The sequence below is a fragment of the Neolamprologus brichardi genome, chromosome 1, assembly GCF_056152115.1.
Source record: "Neolamprologus brichardi isolate AB-2024 chromosome 1, ASM5615211v1, whole genome shotgun sequence".
NCBI classification, from domain to species: Eukaryota; Metazoa; Chordata; class Actinopteri; order Cichliformes; family Cichlidae; genus Neolamprologus; species Neolamprologus brichardi.
The window spans coordinates 36,226,864-36,245,799 of NC_142104.1; the positions used below are offsets into that span (position 1 = coordinate 36,226,864).

Below are 18,936 nucleotides of genomic sequence, written 5' to 3' on the forward strand. Positions count from 1 at the left end.
ACCTGATATTTTATTTTATTTTTTTGTTTCACACATGGTACAGCAGTAATTCATTTCCCATACACAACCTTCCTTTCAATTAAAGCAACACTGTTTCCATGCATGAAAAGGAGCAGGAAGAAGAATAAATTCTTATTGACACCTGCCCCCTATCTGTAATAATACAAGTAGGCACTTACAACTAAAATTACACTCTGACAATATTCTGCACATAACAAAACAAAACAAAGCAAACAGAACAATATACTCAACAATGAGCAACACCACTAAATCTCAAACTAAAAGGATCATTTTTCTACAATTAAATTCTATTATTTTCAACTTCTTCATATTGGTTTATCATTTTATTCTTATAGCAGATTTTAAATTGAGAAACATTTGTGCAACACTTAAGATGATCACTGAAAGAATAAAGAAAGCTGAGAAAGCTTAAAATAAAACTTCCTTCCGTCCCCATTTTCTGAACACAATACATATAAACTTTGTAACTTAAGAGGTAGTGTTTTATTTTTTGCCCTAAACATAATAGTTAATGTCTGTAATTTCACTATGTCTTCTAGTTTTAATAATTTCGATATTATAAACAAACTATTAGTGTGTTCTCTATATTTAACATTATGCATAATTCGAATCGCTCTCTTCTGTAATAAATATAATGGTTTCATATTAGTCACATATGTATTCCCCCGTACTTCAACACAATAACTCAGGTACAGGTACTCAGGTATATTCTTTGTGCAATGAAAGTTACTGCTTTTTCAAAAACTGTAGGTTTCTTTTCTTTCACCTTTCAGTGCCATTCATCCCTTCATCACGGTTGCCTAGGTGACCCTCTAATGTATTTACTAGCGAGGTCATATGTCAATCAACAATCTTCTCTCTCACTGGTAGTCGCATCATCCGCTCATCAATCACGGGTCTCACCCACTTCTCATGGCCCGTACTTATTTTGCCTGAAGTCACTTCCAGCGTGTGTGCAGTTTAACAGGTTTCCAACAGACACGAGTTTTCAAGTAATTAACAGAATTACATCTGCAGGAATTCTGTTCTTTGATCAAAAGTCCTGTTTTCTACTTTAACTTTGTGATTTTGGTGGCTTTATCACTGAACTTGTCTAAACAGATCCACTTTTGGGAGACCAGCAACATATGCATGATTCAAAGTAACCAGTATAGGTGGCTTATATAATCCAAAGCTGCAGGATTACTACACAGAAGGCTTAGCATGAGCAGCATGTTAGCAGAGCTCCTCAGGAAGCTGTTGTCAGCTTTATGTCCTGCGTGTTTTGGGAGTGCTCACAGACCAATCACACAATCTTTGTGATTACGTGCATTAATGTATGAAAACAAACTTGAAGCACAAAGATTTATTTGATTTCCCGATGTCCCACTGCCCTGCGCCTTCTGGGAAATCCAGAGTAAAGGGGAGTAACATGAAGGGCAAAAGGCTTTGTCATGAAACACATTTACTAGAAGCCCTTCTATCAACACAGCAAAGAAGAGGGGTGTGTAAGGGAGCTTATCCAACAGCAGGCAACGGCTGCTAGAACAGGAAAATTTAGACATAAATCTTAATCAAGAGACTCCCCTCCACTACCCCCCGTCCCTTGTGCCCCCTCTCTGTCTCTGCGAGGAACGCCTCTACTGCTCTTCCATTCTCTGTCAACCTTGGCAGGGCCTGTGGTGCCGTGTTGGCTGAGGATTCAGGGGTGAACTGTAGTGTTAGCTTTGTTTTTTGAGCCATAGGACGAAGTGCTTTCAACAGTCCATTTAGTCTGCTCGTGCATACTAAGTGTAGATACATACCTCATCAGTCTCAGCATGGATACTTTTTGGACAAATGAAAGGCAGTGATTCTAAAATATAACAACGACTTTCATGGCAGATTAAAGGGAAACGATGTGATATAAAACTTCAAATTTTGTTGAATGGAGTAAAAAACCAAAACAATTAAAAACATGTTACAGAGAAGCCTAAAAACAGCTGCACACTAGCACTGATTATATCAACATTGTGAAAGTTAGGTGAAGAAGGAGAGTCGACATGATCGATAACATCCCTTTACTGATGACTAGAGCCAGTGGAAGACACCATTAGGAAGTGGCTTCAACAGCAGACAGCTACTACCAAGTTACAGCAACTCCCACCGAGGGAAATCTGGACATTATTCAAATGAAGACATCATTATGGAAAGACCTTCATCCATTACAGGAGACAGATGACCTCAGCCACGTTGAATATTCCAGCAGCACACCCTCCTGTGTCAAGGTCCGTCTGCTGTGCCAGTCTTCACCAGTGCTTTTCTTCCTTGTCTGTCACTTTGATTCAAAACTATCGCACAAAATAAACCCAGTGTAATACACCAAAAGGCAAACCATGGAAAACATACATGACATTATCAGGAGACCCCAAAAAAGCTATTTACAGATAAGAAACAGGATCTAGTGTGATACCTCTAAAGTGCCCGTTTATGAGAATTAGTGGGTCACAGCCAGCAAGGGCTTTCAATTTGTTATCACCCTTTACTCACATGAGAGCGTTGATGCATCACAACAACACAATCTACAGCCAATAATCACGCAACATGTTCGCAATGACTAGCAATGCTAACATCCTAACGTTCACTGCAACCAGCACGTCAGTTTAGACGTTAGCATCCTAACACCAACCTATCAGCACCAAGTTCAACTGCAGGTGAGCCTAACATCCTTTTTGTTGGATGAAAAGTAAGGAAACAATGTTCCCAAGACTAATAGATGTAGACAATATAATGGTAATAGTCTTTCACTGGTGCCCAGAAACTGCAGTGATGTGGGTGTGTTACAATAAAAAGATTCAATAATCAAATGCAAGTATAATCAAACGTGTCTCTGTACGCACAGGCCCTTGGAATATGCCCAGCCTTTATTTGATTGACCAACATACCTTGTTACCGAACGGCAGAGCAGACGCATCAAGGCAAAATCTGAGCAAACAGTCTATTATGTGTGAACTGATCCCGCATTTTTTTGTTAGATTCTTCTGCAGCAACACCTTCATCACTCTAGTCTTAGTTAAGTAAACAAGGCTGACGCATTTTTGGCACTCTGAATCCATACCACGTTTTCCAATGCAGGAAGTGCTTAATGGACCTGGTGATAGAGCACCCAACTTGTCTTTACCCCAAACAGCCTTCTCTTCAGCCCCCCTCTTCTCTCATTTCTTCCACCCTGGTTTCCATGGTTCTTATGTACACTCTCGCTGTATTTGTGCAGTGTTTCACATGTCTCATGACTACTGGGTCATCATTTCAACTTGAAAAATCCTGCAGACTGATATTTGTTGAAGATGTGTTAAAGATGGAAGAATCTCAACAACGTGTTCATTATGACAAGCTGGAGTGCTGCAGAGATTAAAGATGTAGATGATGTTTTCACAAACTTGTCTAGCCTTTAGCTTCTTTTTATGTTATACAGTGCACCCAGAAAGTATCCACGGTGCTTCACTTAATCCACTTAATCTTTTACAACTAGTAATAGCTGTAAAAGTAGCAGAAGCAGTAAGAAGCAGATAGTAGCAGTAACAGGAATAAGTAAAGTTTTCCTATTTCATAAGTGGTGTTTTAGGAACACAATCCTGTGGAACACTCTGTCAACATCTGTTTAAACATCAGCTGGGACAGCACAGACACAAACACGACTTCACCACTCGCTGCTAACACACACATGCACGCACACTCTCGCAAACGCACATGTGTTAGGTAAGATCAGAGGCACTAAAATCTGACATGCACGTTTTTTTCCCTTAACACAAACAAAGGGAGGAACACACACCCAGAGATGCAAAATGAAATAACTGCTGCAACAATACCCAGCAACTATCTTGATGACTGATACAGGAGTGAAACTCTAAGGGAACATTATGTGTTACACATCCACACACGCTTACGCACAAACATTTATACACACAGGTACATACTAACGTTCTTTTGTATATTTCCCAAGCTAAACAGCAAAGGCGCCAAGTGAGAAGTTGGGTCACAACCTAAGCCTAGATTTTAACCCTTTAAGACCTACCATAGAACCAAGTCCGCCAGAGCTTATATTATATGTTTACATGCTGTGGAGCCATTTTTGGGAGCATTTCAAGTTGCTATACATCAATACAACCATTACAGCCTAAATTTTAATAATATGTCTGCATTAAGTGCATAGTAATTACATAAATTGCAAAAAAGTGCAATAAACTACAAAAAAATTGAAAATCGTTTTTGTTTTTTTAACATATATTTCTAGTTAGAGAAATTTAAGAGGCTTATCCCTCAAAACTGTAAATACAAAAAAGTTGCACAAAATAGTTTCCCACCACAGGAAATTTATTTTGAGTGTCTTCATAGTTTTATTTTTGAAATACACCAATTTTTATACACTGCAGGAAAAACGAAAATAAATATTATAATGCAAATTTGCAAAAAAGCAGCATATGCATCAAAATAAACTATTTGCAGCAGTGCAATATGAGTCCTAAGCATCCCAGAAACCACACAGAAAGTCATAAAGTCAAACATAACTTTTAAAAACACCAGTATAGGCTCACGAGGCCTTGATGGTAAAAAACGACATTTCCGCAAAATGACGCCACTTCCGGTTTCGGGCAGGTCATGGCGGACATGCGATAGTTCGTGCTGATGGACGTAGGAAGTGTTACGAACAGCTGATCGGATCGGATCGAAACTGTGACCGAGGTCAAGCTGATGGCATAAGATGTAAGTACAACTCCTCCGGTTTCATATGCAAAAAAAATTATTGCGCTAGCTCACGTCGTTGCAGTGCTACCGGGATTTAAAAATAGTTACGCAAAACGGAGCGTGCCCCCTCTGACCGGTTTTAAAGGGTTAAACACTGTCTCAAGACTAAGTGTGGACTGTGTTTTTCTGCCTGGATGCTAACCCAGCTAATCCAAGTGTGTTCGTCCCTCCAGTGGCTCCTGCCCCTTTAGGAAGATAGAAGATGTGCCGTGGAAAAAGTTTCTAAGAATCCCCGTTTCATTTTTCCATCCTGACAGTTAACGTCTCCGTCAACATTTCAATGGTGCTCGCCCTGCAAGTACAGCGACCAATACCAATCAAGAATACTGGCATTAAGATTAATCCAAAAATTTCGCTCAACGATAATTTACTTTCAGGCGGCTGCATCATTGATTTCAGCATTATCAGAGTCCGATCAATCCAATTCAAAGCTCTATCCCGAAAAATGGGCCCCTGGAATTGATTCAAAGGGACAATGATAACCCACTGTTATAGAATCAAAATGGCACAGGGTTCAATTGTTTTGCTTTTGCAGTATTTTAACAAATGACCTAGTTCTAATGGAGGCAATGTGGGGTCAGATGTAATAAGATTTCCTGATGCCGGGGACACTGGGGCGTAGGTTGAAAGCAAGGCTAAATCACAATTATCATTATGGATCATGGCGGGATGTCAGTCCTTGCACATGTTAAGGTGACGCCGAGCACCATTGCCCAGCTCAGTAACAGGCCTATTATGATGGCCCTATTAGATCAATGTGTCAATTACTATTACTCAAACTGGCCCTTGGGTCTGAAAGGATATAAAATGAAGGAGATGGAGGAAAAGAGGCTTGGCTCATTTACTTCCTGTGACAGGACAAGAAGCTACTCCAAAAATTAAGGAGAAAATGTAAAGGGCTCGTCAGATACAGAACTTGAAAACGGCAAAATGACAACAGAACATGGTTAGAGAGAGAGAAACTACACTTCTGTTAAATCCGTCTGTTGTGGGATACGATGGCATAAAAAGGACCTTGACTTGACTTGAGTGTCAAACTTTAGTCTTTTTATGTTCCAATCAGAATGCCAGCCTCAGACACCCTGTGTCCTTCTTGTGAAACCGAGTGAAAAGTTGAACACAGTCGAACAGTATTTGTTCTCTGGGGAGCATTGGGAACATCTACATTTAATGTCACAGCAAAGTCGCTGAGGTATTTTAACCTCCTAAGACCCGAACTCTCCCACGGCATGCATTTTTGATTTCTCTTTGATATTTGGGCATATTGGGGCTCAATGAATGTAAAAACAAAGAATTACCAGATTTTTTTTTTTAACCTGATTTTTGCTTCTAAGAAAAATGAGAGCCACATATGAGGATATTCATTTAAAATTTCGGTAGAACAGTAGCAGTATAATGTCCTCGTAAGTGGATATCAGGCCCTTGTAGAGCAAAATCGAGTATTTTGGTCTAAATAACCCAAAATGTGATGTCCACATATGTGGACGCCAGGTCCTAGGAGGTTAAACCAAAAATGTCGACATGATCGCCAAGGCTTTGAGTCTGGGGAAGGATGGCACAGCAACCAATTTACCAATGTTTCTATGAAAGGAAACCAATCGCTAGTGATGCTAAAATTGTATATTTAAAATAGCATTTCAGTCCTTAAGAAATTTAACTTCTTTGAAAGAAATAGTGTCACCATTGAAACTACAGTACCAGCACCTGTAGGCTAGGAATATCAACCACATAGAAACTGTAAGACTTGAGTTGCGGTCAGTTTGGGACGGTCCAGAATTTTCTGAGTTTAAATTGCTGTGGGCATAAAACAAGTACAGGGCAGACTTGCTGAATGCATAACTATTTCAGATGGTCTTACAGTAAATGCTGGCTGCTTGGGTCATTTTTGTCTTCTACGACTCTGCACAGTGCCACATTTATAAGCGTGCATTTTAATTTTAGATACACAACGATTTACAACGGTCATTAGGGGCTATTATGGATGGCACGTGTCTTATTATTGTGTCATTACTTCCTCCTGGATTAAACATACTGACGTCTGTCACTTTTCCTCTGTTTGAGGGGATCTGCACACATCTTTCCATGAATGTGAACTTAAACCGGGAGATCCAAACCACAAGATTTCATGTGACTGTAGAAAGCATAAGATGGAAGCCATAGAGGGAATTAAAAAGACGGCAAATAAATTAATTTACAAGGAAGGGACTTCACCGCATTTCCTACTGCTGCAAAGTTTTACAAGCTCCCCAAATATAGACGACAATTACATAGTGTGGAAATGCTACACAAATACAAGCTCGGTTTGGGAAGCTGAGTCTGCTTCTGCTGAAAGAAAGAACTCTGATGCTCCAACTGCAGACTGTAAAACTTCTGAGATCGTAATCTCACTTTTCAATATTAAAACCAGAAATTTAGGATCAGCATGGCCAACAGACAGCAGTTTATGCCAACACTGAACAAGTTCTCCTCAGACGTTTATTCTAGGCAGGATAGAAAAGTGTTCTTGACAATAAACTCTCTTAGAAGCTACAGTTTCCACTGCTATTGTTGTAAAGGAAAAGAATTACAGGTAAATTTGGATGAATTTTAATTTAGATATCTTTTAAAAAATGTCCAGCTGTTTGCTTCTATTAAAAAAATTACTGTTTGCATTACAAGCTTTCATGAACGATGCATTTAAATATGCCAAAGATGTATTTTTGTCCTAAATAAGGACTCTTTTGCATACACTTCCAGTAGCATAATCTGAACACTGGACAAAGTGCGGCTCATTGGTGACACAGAAATACAGATTTCTACAGAGGAAGTTTTTGATTCCATTTTTGATTACTACATAAATCAGAACACGCTATTAAATAGCAGTCTCTCTAATTGTCCCAGTCAGACCGCGACTGGTTGGAGACCAACCAGTCCCGCCACCAGTCGACCTGCACAATTGTGTTGTCATCCAAAGTGGTCAAGCAGAGGGTGTCGTACACTCAGCCTTTGGGTGACTACTTGTAATCAATTATCAAATGGGAAAAGATTTTATGTAATCACTGGGCAATCACTGATTTTTCCTAGTCTCACATATGTCATGTTTTTAAGCTAGCACGACTAAGACATGTCATTTGATGTACAGATATTTAAATGAGATATTATCAAATGTGCAAAAAATTATTTTAAATTACAAGAAACAAACACTTAAATATGTTTTTTTTAATTATTTGTATTTTCCACTATTCAGAGAGTAGTGGTGGTGTAGGAACAGCCTCGAATGTTCTAGTTCACAAAAAATTTGGAAAACAATATAAAATATTTTTGGCCTATTGTATCGCAACCAAAATCTTGGACTAGCATAGGACTTGCACTAGCCTCCACCTGCATACGCACCCCATTTACAGTTGTAGTCAGAAGTTTATGACTTTAAATATGACTTTTTTAAAAAAAGAAATGGGTGCACAATTTGAATTTATTTAGGATTTTCTCTCATTTACACATGGTCAAGTACACATACCGGCTCAAACATATACATACACTTAAAACTTTTAATTATTCATGCTGAAGGTTCCACAGTGTCTTTTAATTTGACAAGGCCAAAGCTTATTCTCGTAAATGATCAAGATCATGGATGATTACGACTTGCAGTTTCCGTTTTTGTAGTTTTTCTCTTTCCAAAGAGTCCAAAGTGAGTTTTACTTGACCAAGACAGAAGAAAATCAACACCTTAAAGCTCAACTGAAAATTGCAGCTGCCCATATGGCCGAGCCAAATGCCTTCTGGAAAGGTCATTTTATTTACAGAGAAGACAAAGATTGACCCATCTGGCCACAATGACAAGAGGTGAAGGTGACGCTTCAAACAGAAGAACATAGTACCAACTGTCCAGCATGGTGGTGGTAGCATTATGCTGCTTTGCCAGTGGTACTGGTACACTGCAAGAGGACTGCCTCCAAATTCCTTAATTTCACTTCAAATCAACAGCTTGATGGCTTAAACCATACAACTGGGTGGTCCAACGTGAGAATGATTCCAAAAACACATCAAAACTGGTCTTTAAAGGGGTAAAGCAGGCTAACGCTAAGCTTCTGGAATGACGTTCCCAAACCAGTTCCCAACCAGTCCAATGAGCTCTACCAATTCTGGCAAAAAGAGTGGTCAAATAACCCACTAGAATTACACAATTTGTCAATGGCTACCAAAAGCATACTTGATAAAGGACACTTAACTAAATGTTATTGGGTGTATATGTATATATATTTGAGCCTGTATGTATACTTATGACCCTGTATGGAGCTAAAGAAATTAACAATACATACAATAATTCTAACAGTTCAAAGAAATCATTAAAACTCTCAAACTACCATGACATTTGTCCCCATGATAAGTTTATGTAAAATTCTATATTTATGAAATCAAAGGGAAAGAAAAGAAAAACTGCAGCGCAACGTTTTTTCTCTACTCCTCCTTATTTGTTTTCTCTTATGATTCTTATTGGCTCTCTGCTGAAACCCAGAGCTCCCCTTCTCCACACACAAATACTCGCCACATCAGAGCCTACTGGGGGCCGGGGGGAGCCACAGTGATTCCGGCAGGCTGGAGGCATTAGCAGGAAAGTAATTAGGGTAAAAAGTTCAACCACAGCTCCATGTCTGCCAGAAATACATTTCCTCCACTATTTAATACTTCACATAATAATAAGAATAATTGCCAGCATTTTGAAAACAAACTACCCTGTGTTTGTCCATGTGTATTCATGTACAGGCTTTTACTCATTGTTAGTGTTTATGTGTTAAAGCATACTGCATTAGAGTGAAAAGTGCAGCTAAATAGATAACAAACCCATTAAATCTGACTATACTAGCTACAAAACATTAAAAAAAACTACAAGTTTGTGACTCAAAGATGTGTAACATTAAAAGCACAACAATGGGGGAAAAAATCAACATGAGATTTATGTATATGCACCCAATAAATTCAGCTTATTCTTTCTTTGACAGCAGTGAAGTGGGTATTAATATTCATTACCCAAACCATGGCTTGCATTAGATCCCATTTTAACCTCATGTGCCAATTTTCTGTCTATGTTAAGTGGAAGCACTTGACACAAGAAACATCTGGTCATACAGCAGTTCTTTCTTCTGCTTTGACATCTTAAAGCTATATAAGAAATGTGACGTATCAACTTAGGCTTGAGGCCAGTGTTCAACTTTTATATTTTTCAGAGCAAAACTTTTCATGACTATTTCATCAGCTCTAAAGACAAAATGACTTGCTAGCATTTAGTAAAATATATTTAGTGCAATAACTCAAAAAGTAATAATTAACTTTTAAATCTTTGTTGTTCTGCAATCAATAGACCAATAGAAAAGCCTGTGTGCCCCATTAGTCATAAAGGCACAGGACTCCTGTTAAGGGAGTGACAATGAGCTGCTGGAGGCATATAAATGCATCACAATTGGGATGTAATAGTGGCTGGTGCAATGCCCACTTACCAAAAGTAGTACAGGAAAGGGAATCATAGCCAAGTCATTGGATTCATAAATATCTGTACAAAATTTAAGTAATCTAGAAGATGGCTGAAGGTGGAGAGATTATGCCACTCAGTCGTTATTAGTATATTTTAAGCAGGCAAAAATTGCATCCATGTTTATCATGGATGCAATTTTTGTTATCTTCTAATCGGAAAGTAATCAGAAAGTATGTCTCCTCCAACATCTCAGGGAAGCTTCAAAGTAAAGTCATTTTTGGACCTCTTCTAAATATCGGTAGAGATGAGACTTCCCCAACTTCATAAAAGTTTTTACTTACAGCCATAAAAAGGCATCTGATTATTTTTGCCCAGTTAAGCCTTAATCTAAGACTGATAGCGAGCCCTCCAACAGTGGATGTTACTTAACAGTTAACATCTGGAGAAAATTACAATAGTATTGCAATATACTTCAAACTAGAGGAAAGGAAAAGTTTAAACTTTAGTAAAATAAAATATTAATTGCTTTGACCACAGGGGCCTGGCTTAAAGAATGAAGCTGTGGTAAAAGTTTGAAAAGTCATTACTAATCATTCAGCCTGTCGGCTGTGTTTATATGCACCACTTCCAGTACTACTGAGTATAATATGACTTCCTATTTGAAGGAGGAAAACTGGCGAGGCAGAACACATTTTCGACAGACATAAAGCAGACGTGGAAGTCAAAATAAACGTTCCACGGCGAAGCCTGAGCCCCTGAGCTCTGCCTATGCACTGCACAAGTACGTATGTGTGTCCACATGTGGGGCAACGAAAAAGGGGAAGTGAAAGAGCAGATTACAGCTACTCTCATTTCCACGCAGGAGCATGACAAAAGTGTCAGGGAACAATTTGATCAAAATGGTTTTCTCAGTGGAGAACATGACATTCCTTTCCACAAATTGAAGGCAAATTTTGCCAGCCAGGGCAAAAGGAGGACTGTGGATTGTCCTCTGGGCTGACGCGGTGTCTAAATACTCCGATCATCTTCAACACAATTGATACAGCTTTACCGCAATTTTGATGCAGGACAAATTAAATACGTTCACGGCAGCATCCACCCTCCAGCTAAGATTGGACAGCACATGTTTGTGCGCATGGTCATGGTGTGACAGTGAAGAATACCATAACCTCATGGTGGATAAAAAGCATCACTTCTCCAAATCCCTTAATCTGGTGGCTTGTTTTATACAAATGCTTCACGATTTCCATTTAATACACTTTAGCAAAAGGATACATCCGGTGCACGGAGCAAAACCTGTCATGAAAATGCACTGAAACACTTAGTGCTTAGTGCTTCAATGGGCTTTTGCCATCAAAAGTGTTTGTGTGGGCTAAGTGGAATTTGTTGCCTCCAACCATGTAGTTAATAACCTGTGATATTTCACTAAAGGATTTAAAGCAGATTAAATGCAAATGTGCAGGAGGATGAAATTGTGTTTGCTGTACATTTACTTTGGATTTTGCATGGCACTTACTGTCAGTGTGAGTGGTGGGAGGAGGCAAGCTTCACCCAACCCTCTGTGTAGCTTTTCAGGTTTGTTTGTAAAGTAACACTACACCACGAAACAGCACCTTATGACTCATGGGAAATTAGAGTTAGGTAGTAGAAACTGAAATCAAAGCACATCAGCTTGCACCGATAATTTGCATAGTTTGATGCCTCAACATTTAAAGATGAAAACTATATGCATTCGTCAATGTGTTTTTCACATTTATTGTAGAAGCATGGCTTATTTGCTTGCCCGATCTCAACAAGAAACACTGGTCAATCACTTAAATAGGGTTAAAAGGAGCCATATTTATGAAGGTGACCAGTAGCGGTTTTTGATACGGGCGACACAGGCGGTTGCCCGGGGCGGCAAAAAATAAAAAATAAAAAAAATAGCTTGTTCTCATGGTGCCCTGACGTCAGCCAGCGCATTTTGGAGATGACATGGGCACCGATCGGTTTTCTATCGCCCATTTGCTGGGAGTAAGGGCGCCCTCTGTTTGCGAGGTGCGCCTGCTGCTTGCGGCACAGGGAGGAGAGGGCGGGGCGGCGGGGGATTCTCTGGCTGGCTGGAGCAGCGTCTAATAACCAACTCGCAAAATAAAAGAAAATAAAAACAAACCAACAAACACAAAAACACCAGACATGATACAGACAAAATTTGCACAGATGTTTTTTCGAAATTCTATATGCAAAAAGTGAGCGCGAGCCCTCGGTGCTCCTGCTCGCTGCTGAAGTCAAAGTAAACTTTATTGTCATCTCCGCTACATACAGTCCAGTATATAGAGAGACGAGACGACGAGGCTCCAGTTACAGCAGTGCAAGTAAACAAACAATAAATATAAGAAGAGTAAGAAAATAAAAATAACTTTAGGACTCGGGGTAAAAGGATCAATAACAATTTAACATTTATAATTTACAGTTTGATGATTTAACATTTCACACACAACCCGTCAACAGGGGAGGGGCTGGCTGCTTCCAAATAGAGCACATTTCATTCATAATGTTGTAAATCCAAGCCCATTATGTATTCATGATTTGAATCCTGGGTTGTGCAAAATCCCAGAAATAAACCTTAGACAAAGTGAATCTGTGAACTAAGGTGTAGGTGTGTTAGGTTATGTTGTGGTGATCCTCGAGTTGGTGGATTTGTGTTCATACTGGAGTGCAAAATTAAAACCAATGGAAGATGGACAAGAAAAGGTCAAAGCCATCAGGTGCTCAGTTTAGAAAAAAGAGAAAAGAAGAGGAGGAGAAACGAGCAAAAGATACCGAGAGGGGGGGGGGGGGGGGGGGGGGGGGGGCAGAGGGAGTGTTCGCCCAGGGCACCAAACAGGCTAGGACCGCCACTGAAGGTGACTACTTAGGGTCATGTGTGTTGTGCACGTTGTCTCTGAACAGCAGACTAATGTGATCAACCGATCATATTAGATGAGGAAAATGTTGCCTTGGTAACCATAAAAATGGACATGTGGCTAATGTCATGAAAAGGTCACTTCTAAAACAGACCATGATTTTTTTTCCAAGCCCCTAACTAAGTGCTTCTGTTGGCTAATTAAGCTGTAACCAATAACAATAACATCAATTTTTAAAAAAACAACAACTTTGAATGACTTTTAATAACCACGTGTGATACACAGACTCACTGCTCACTGTTGTTCCTTCGATTACCTCACCCGCCATTTAAGGGCTTTTTGGTAGGAAAGCTTTTAACCATCTGTCCTTCAAAGGCGTAAGCATGCGATGTATACGACACATGGACACATCTATAATGGCACTATGTCATGCCTCTAGGTACTAATGCATTTATTGTCCAAGTATTATTATCATGTTTAATTTTTGTATATCAAGTAAAAACAAAATACACCATTTTATAGATTTAAAAAACAAAAGAATTAAAAAAAAATATCTCTCGATCAACTTAGCTGTCAACTGACAATTATAGATTTAAAGTGAACTGATGATTCTGTTGTTCTAACATCACTACCAGACATTTTCAGCCCCATCAGCAACACATAAAAATACTTATTTGTAATATAAATAAATAACCTACACAGCCTAGTGTGTAGCTTTTTTTTTAGAAGAAAAACAATCAGCGGTGACGCACAAGAGGAGCGAGCAGTGGCGCAATGCATCCGCCTTTTGAAATTGGCGCTCTTTTTAAAAAACAATATAATAAAATTCAGGATGTAGAACACTGATTACTGTTTGACATACTGTACAACCCTTCAAAAAAGTCTGTCCACGGCCTCAGTAGTGACTGTTCATCCATGTGTATTAACTAGAGTCTAGAAATAGCCCGCGCAGTATTAATTCTGATGGTGAAAGAAGTCTATATTGAGGGGACCACATCCTCTCGGCATGTGGAGATGTTGTGAGGGGGTAGACGGAGGTTGGAAATGTCACTCCAGAGAACAAAGCACACTTATTCATCACTGAACTTTTGCCCAAGATATGTGTGCGCTCAAACACCCGCAAACAGTTAAGTCGCCTCGGTCTTTCCCATAAAATTTCACCGAGAATCACTTTGAGAATACTAATACCTGTGGATGTAATTAAAACGACTGAAAATAATAACAACAGCTAGAAAGGGAAGGAAACTTAAATCTTTTCCAGAAATGTGAGCAGACGTACACACCAAGGTCTGCAAGGGCACCAGCAGTCTTTACTAATTCCTAAAGCCCTCTGGCACTGGTACAGAGTGAAAGGGACGCATATGTAGCTTTACTGTCAAGAAAATCACTGGATCCTTACATTGTTTGGACTTTACATATAATCCTTTCCATTGATAAAATTATGTTGAGTGTGCCTGGCTGGAAATCCACAAGTACAGCGCTTTAGCACACATGCTTTTTCCCTTCTCTGGTTTTCCTTTAATTTGCAAATCTTGTAATCTAAGCCTAGAGCTGACTGAACCGACTTCTAAACCAGCACTGCTCTAGCAGCCAAGAGTCCAATCTGTTTTCCATTTAAGTGTCAGGACGGCATCCTTTTTGGTGGTTAACAAAAGCTGTTATTTCAAAATGATTATATGCTAAAAATTGTGCGAGGACCTTAGTAAGTTTATGAACAGGCCCGATGGAAAGTACAGCGCCGCACCCGGAAGCTTTTTTCCTTCTCGTCTTTGACCAAAGTGTTATTTACCGAGCACTTCTGCAGAGGGAAGGACCAGGCTGCGCCATTCAGCCAGAGGTCAGGGTTTCTGCTTTTCAACACAGTACATGTTTTCAGCATTAGTGTTGAACGACGCCTGGGTGATTTGCCAAACCGTCAAAACGCTGCCTGTCTCAGTGTCAGTGAGGACATAGGAAAAGCAGAAGCAATGGCAATGGCGTCAGAGAGACAGTGGCGGCGGTTCCTGGAAAACATCAAGAAGGTGGTCTCCATCAAGACCCAGCTGAAGACAGACTTCCTTATTTCATTTCCTGGGGAGGATATATTGAGTTAAATTTTGTGTTGCTCTGGAAGAGCAGCATAAGTAAGTGGAAGAGGGGGGGAAGAAGGGAGGGCACGAACTGGGTATAGAGAAGGGAGTGCAAGATGCCTCGGGGTCTGTCACTTTTGAAGTAAGTTTTCTTGCACTAAACAAAGACATGACATTCCCAGGCCTAACCCTAACAATCCCAGGCTTCTGCACATCTGCTCCATCACCCTTCTCCAGCCTGTGGGGCATTCAGGTACCGCTCGCATTCCAGCCACACTGCCACTAATAGTCACTAAGCCCACATGGGTGGCTCACCTCAAGTTGCATGTGAAGGGTTCGTAACAAAATGTTGGGTGTCCTTTGATGCCTCTTATTTTTAAAAATGACTTTCAGATGGAGCATTTGTTGTCCTTCATAACGTCACCGAAAGTAAAACACTATTGGCAGGTTTTAAAGAAAGGACGGCTAAATCCCACGAGACACAGGCTGCTTTTGTTTCTCACTTTCCAGTAAGAGCACTTTTAATTAGAAAGTAGATGCCTGTCTTTACTAAGCAAAGACAGAGCTTAACGGGCATCTAGTCTTTAAGTTTAAGACGACATCATTTTTTGCCCCTCCACTAGTTAAGCTGTCAGCACAACATTATAGCAGAAAGATGTGAATCTATAATTCATCACTTATAAACAGAGGGGAAGCAAAGTCACTATTCTGCATTGCAGTTTATGGGTGACCGACAGGAAGTGATGTCAGTCTTAAAACGAAGCCTGAACTCACCCAGAGGACCCCGTGCTCTTGCAGACCCCAAGGAGGGGCCTCTTGTCAGCAAAACTGTCCAGCTTTACAGGACCTGAGGAGGAAGAGGAGTCAGAGGAAGAGCCAGATGAGAAACAGCAGAATCTGCACACAACAAAGAGAGACATTCTTTACAAACATGTGAGGGCTCGAGCACTCCCCACCCTCATACAGCAGGCAGGCTATTACCATGGCAGGAAACGTGCTGATTACATTACTATGGTTGCCCCATAATCCAATTATGGTTGCAAAATATTTTTTGATAAATGGAGATTTTTTTTCTCCCATCCAAAACATGGAATCACTTAATTTAAAGACTTTGTTTGCTAGTTCCTACTGATTTTCTACTGTAAATTTAACAGTTAACAAAACTCAAAAATGATGGAGAAATCTTATTAAAAATGCAAAGTCCAGTGGGCATGTGAAAAATGAAGAGAACTCATGCTGCATTAAGTATTTCTGATCCCATATTTTCCCTAATTGTCTCATTTTTGAAGTTTGGCAAAGGATAAGGGGACCGAGTGGATGGGGGTGCTTAGACTGAAGAAGATGTTACCCTTTAGAGGACTGTAATTTGAGGGTTGACAGTAATCAGCCCAAGTTCCTGTGGTATGGCATGAGAGCAAATGTGCCTTCTGTACCAGCCTTTAACACTACCAACAGGATCCTTCTCTCCTTTCATGTTTCTGTCATCAGTCGAGATATTGAGCCGGAACATAAATATGCTCCTTGGAGACTTGGTGAATGGCACATTTAACCAAAAAAAATAAAACATTCTGGGAAGATGCATAGAGCAACTTTGATTTGATTATTGCAATGAATAGTAGCAGAAACAAGTAAGTGTATGTTTAAATAATACTATGACATCGCCCGAAACATCAGGCTACATATTAAACTGCATGGCATTTCCTCTACCATGAAGACCAGAGAGCATTCACAAAGTATCTCCTCAATGCTCATTTGTTTTCAGACAGAGAAGTCATTGCTTCATTTTCCAAAACAACAAAAGATCACAGCTTGTAAACGAGATGTGGATAAACGCGTTTACTTCCTTTGGAAAACCAGCTTTTCCTTCTCTATTCCAGGAAGGAGGAACCTTGCCTTATTATAATCAACACCTATTTTCAGGGCTTTACGAGTCCACCCACCCACAGCCTCATATCCCAGACAATTGGCCTTTTAATGGCTCGCCACAGTACAACACTGTTTGCACCCTAACAGATTACAATCAGTGTCCTTCCCTGCAGTGGTACAATTCATATTTATTTTCTGCTGAGAGAATTACTCCCCTCATGTGTCGGGGCTATCTGCTGCTTCTTATTACTGTGGTTTGCTTTTATCCACTTCCAGCACTCCTCAAAAGCTGCCATTGTGTGTTGTTGAAATCTGCCAAAAGACTGCAACATAGACGGCGAACACAAAGACGATTTTCTCACCGACAAAAAAAAAGCCACAAACCATCTTTCACAGAACCGATCGACACCTGCAGGGATTAAATTTAAACGTCACGCCTGTAAAGAGTCTCATCAGTGGAACAAGTCGACCATTTGCGCCATGACTTTGAGAATATGTCATGGTGCAACCTTCCAGTGGAACCAGTGCCACATTTGTTTGTCATTACTGGGACTATTTCACTTACATTACAAATGAAATGCTTTAACGTTGTTTGTAATTCAGTTCATATAAAACAGCATTAGGTAAGCAGATCAAACGTGCATTCACAGAACATCACGGGAAATTTTTCCTTCCAAAAAGAAATGAATCTGAAAGTACTGTTAAATATACTGATTCACAAAGATTCTCATTTTCCTCCTGCATTGTAATTTTCATTTGGACCACGCTACATACTCATAAAAGCAAATTGTGAGTAATGTAAATGACAAAATGCTGCTTCTGAAAGCCTCTATTACACTTTCCAAATCTGCGAGTCAACTTTAGGGTGAGTGATGGAAATCTCCCTATCAGATAGTAAGAGAGGGGGTCTATGCAGGTGCCAGTCAGTCTTTTTGTCCTTGAGGAATTTACACTACAACGCACTAATTATGCATGTGCATGCATCCAGGTGGTGGATATGGAAGCATTTCACACGTCACTTGGTGAAGCTACAGAGTGTTAGCCTCAGATGCCAGACTGCAGTTTCTATGTGGTTTCCTTGCTGTATTTAAAGTTCATCTCAGGTTGAAGCAGCCACTGTGGTCTGTGTGATCTCAGCTTTTACATTAAGCACTATGAGCTTTCTATTGTTGCCCTGCAACAAACTGGCAACCTGTTCAGGGCGCACCACGCCTGTGGCCCATGTCAGGCTCCAGCTCAAGACTCTGAATTGGATTAGTGGACGAAAATGTTTTTCTTTCTACTTCCTTTTTTTTTTTTTTTTAATAATATTCACTCATTTTTCTGAAGGTATCCAAAAATCATCATTAATAATGAACAATGATTCTTTTGCAATGTTTGCTAAAAGAAGATTTCCTGTGGCATCATTTTGTAGCAATCATCCTTGTCACATTATAATACTGACGCAAATACAAAACTCAAATTTGATCAAAATGCACTTGGGATACCCTTTGATTGGCTAAACTCTTCATGACAAAAGGACACCAATGCCTGCATTACTAGTAATATGGACTACTGACTGAGAGCGGGCTAACAGTAATCGTAGATTTACGACAACATTAGGATGAGGAACCAAGGAGCACTCTTTAATTTTAATGATATAGCACCACTTAAAATGCCCACAACCCAAAACTGCATTACAATAGGCCATCCGAAATTTAATTTTAAGTGTTGACCTTGGATGCTGAAATCAAGTTAACCAGAGTTTCTTTTCCAGGACAGACATTTCCGAATTATGCTGAAAAGACACTTCAGAAGACTTGCAAAGGAAAAATGTTTAAATGAACTTCCTCCACATCCCTGTGTGGTTTCAGAAGAGACATTTACTGTTAAAAAAAAATCT

The 18,936-nt window shown here is 39.8% G+C and overlaps 1 protein-coding gene across 3 annotated transcripts in view; it reads right to left on the reverse strand.

Moving 5' to 3' along the window:
- bcas3 (BCAS3 microtubule associated cell migration factor) overlaps positions 1 to 18,936 on the reverse strand; it is a 365,279-nt gene that overhangs the window by 331,342 nt on the left and 15,001 nt on the right. For all 3 annotated transcript variants that reach the window (XM_087841488.1, XM_087841496.1, XM_087841502.1), the window contains exon 7: positions 15,963 to 16,035. In XM_087841488.1, the coding sequence (XP_087697614.1) occupies positions 15,963 to 16,035 (73 nt within the window). The remainder of the gene's footprint in view (positions 1 to 15,962; positions 16,036 to 18,936) is intronic.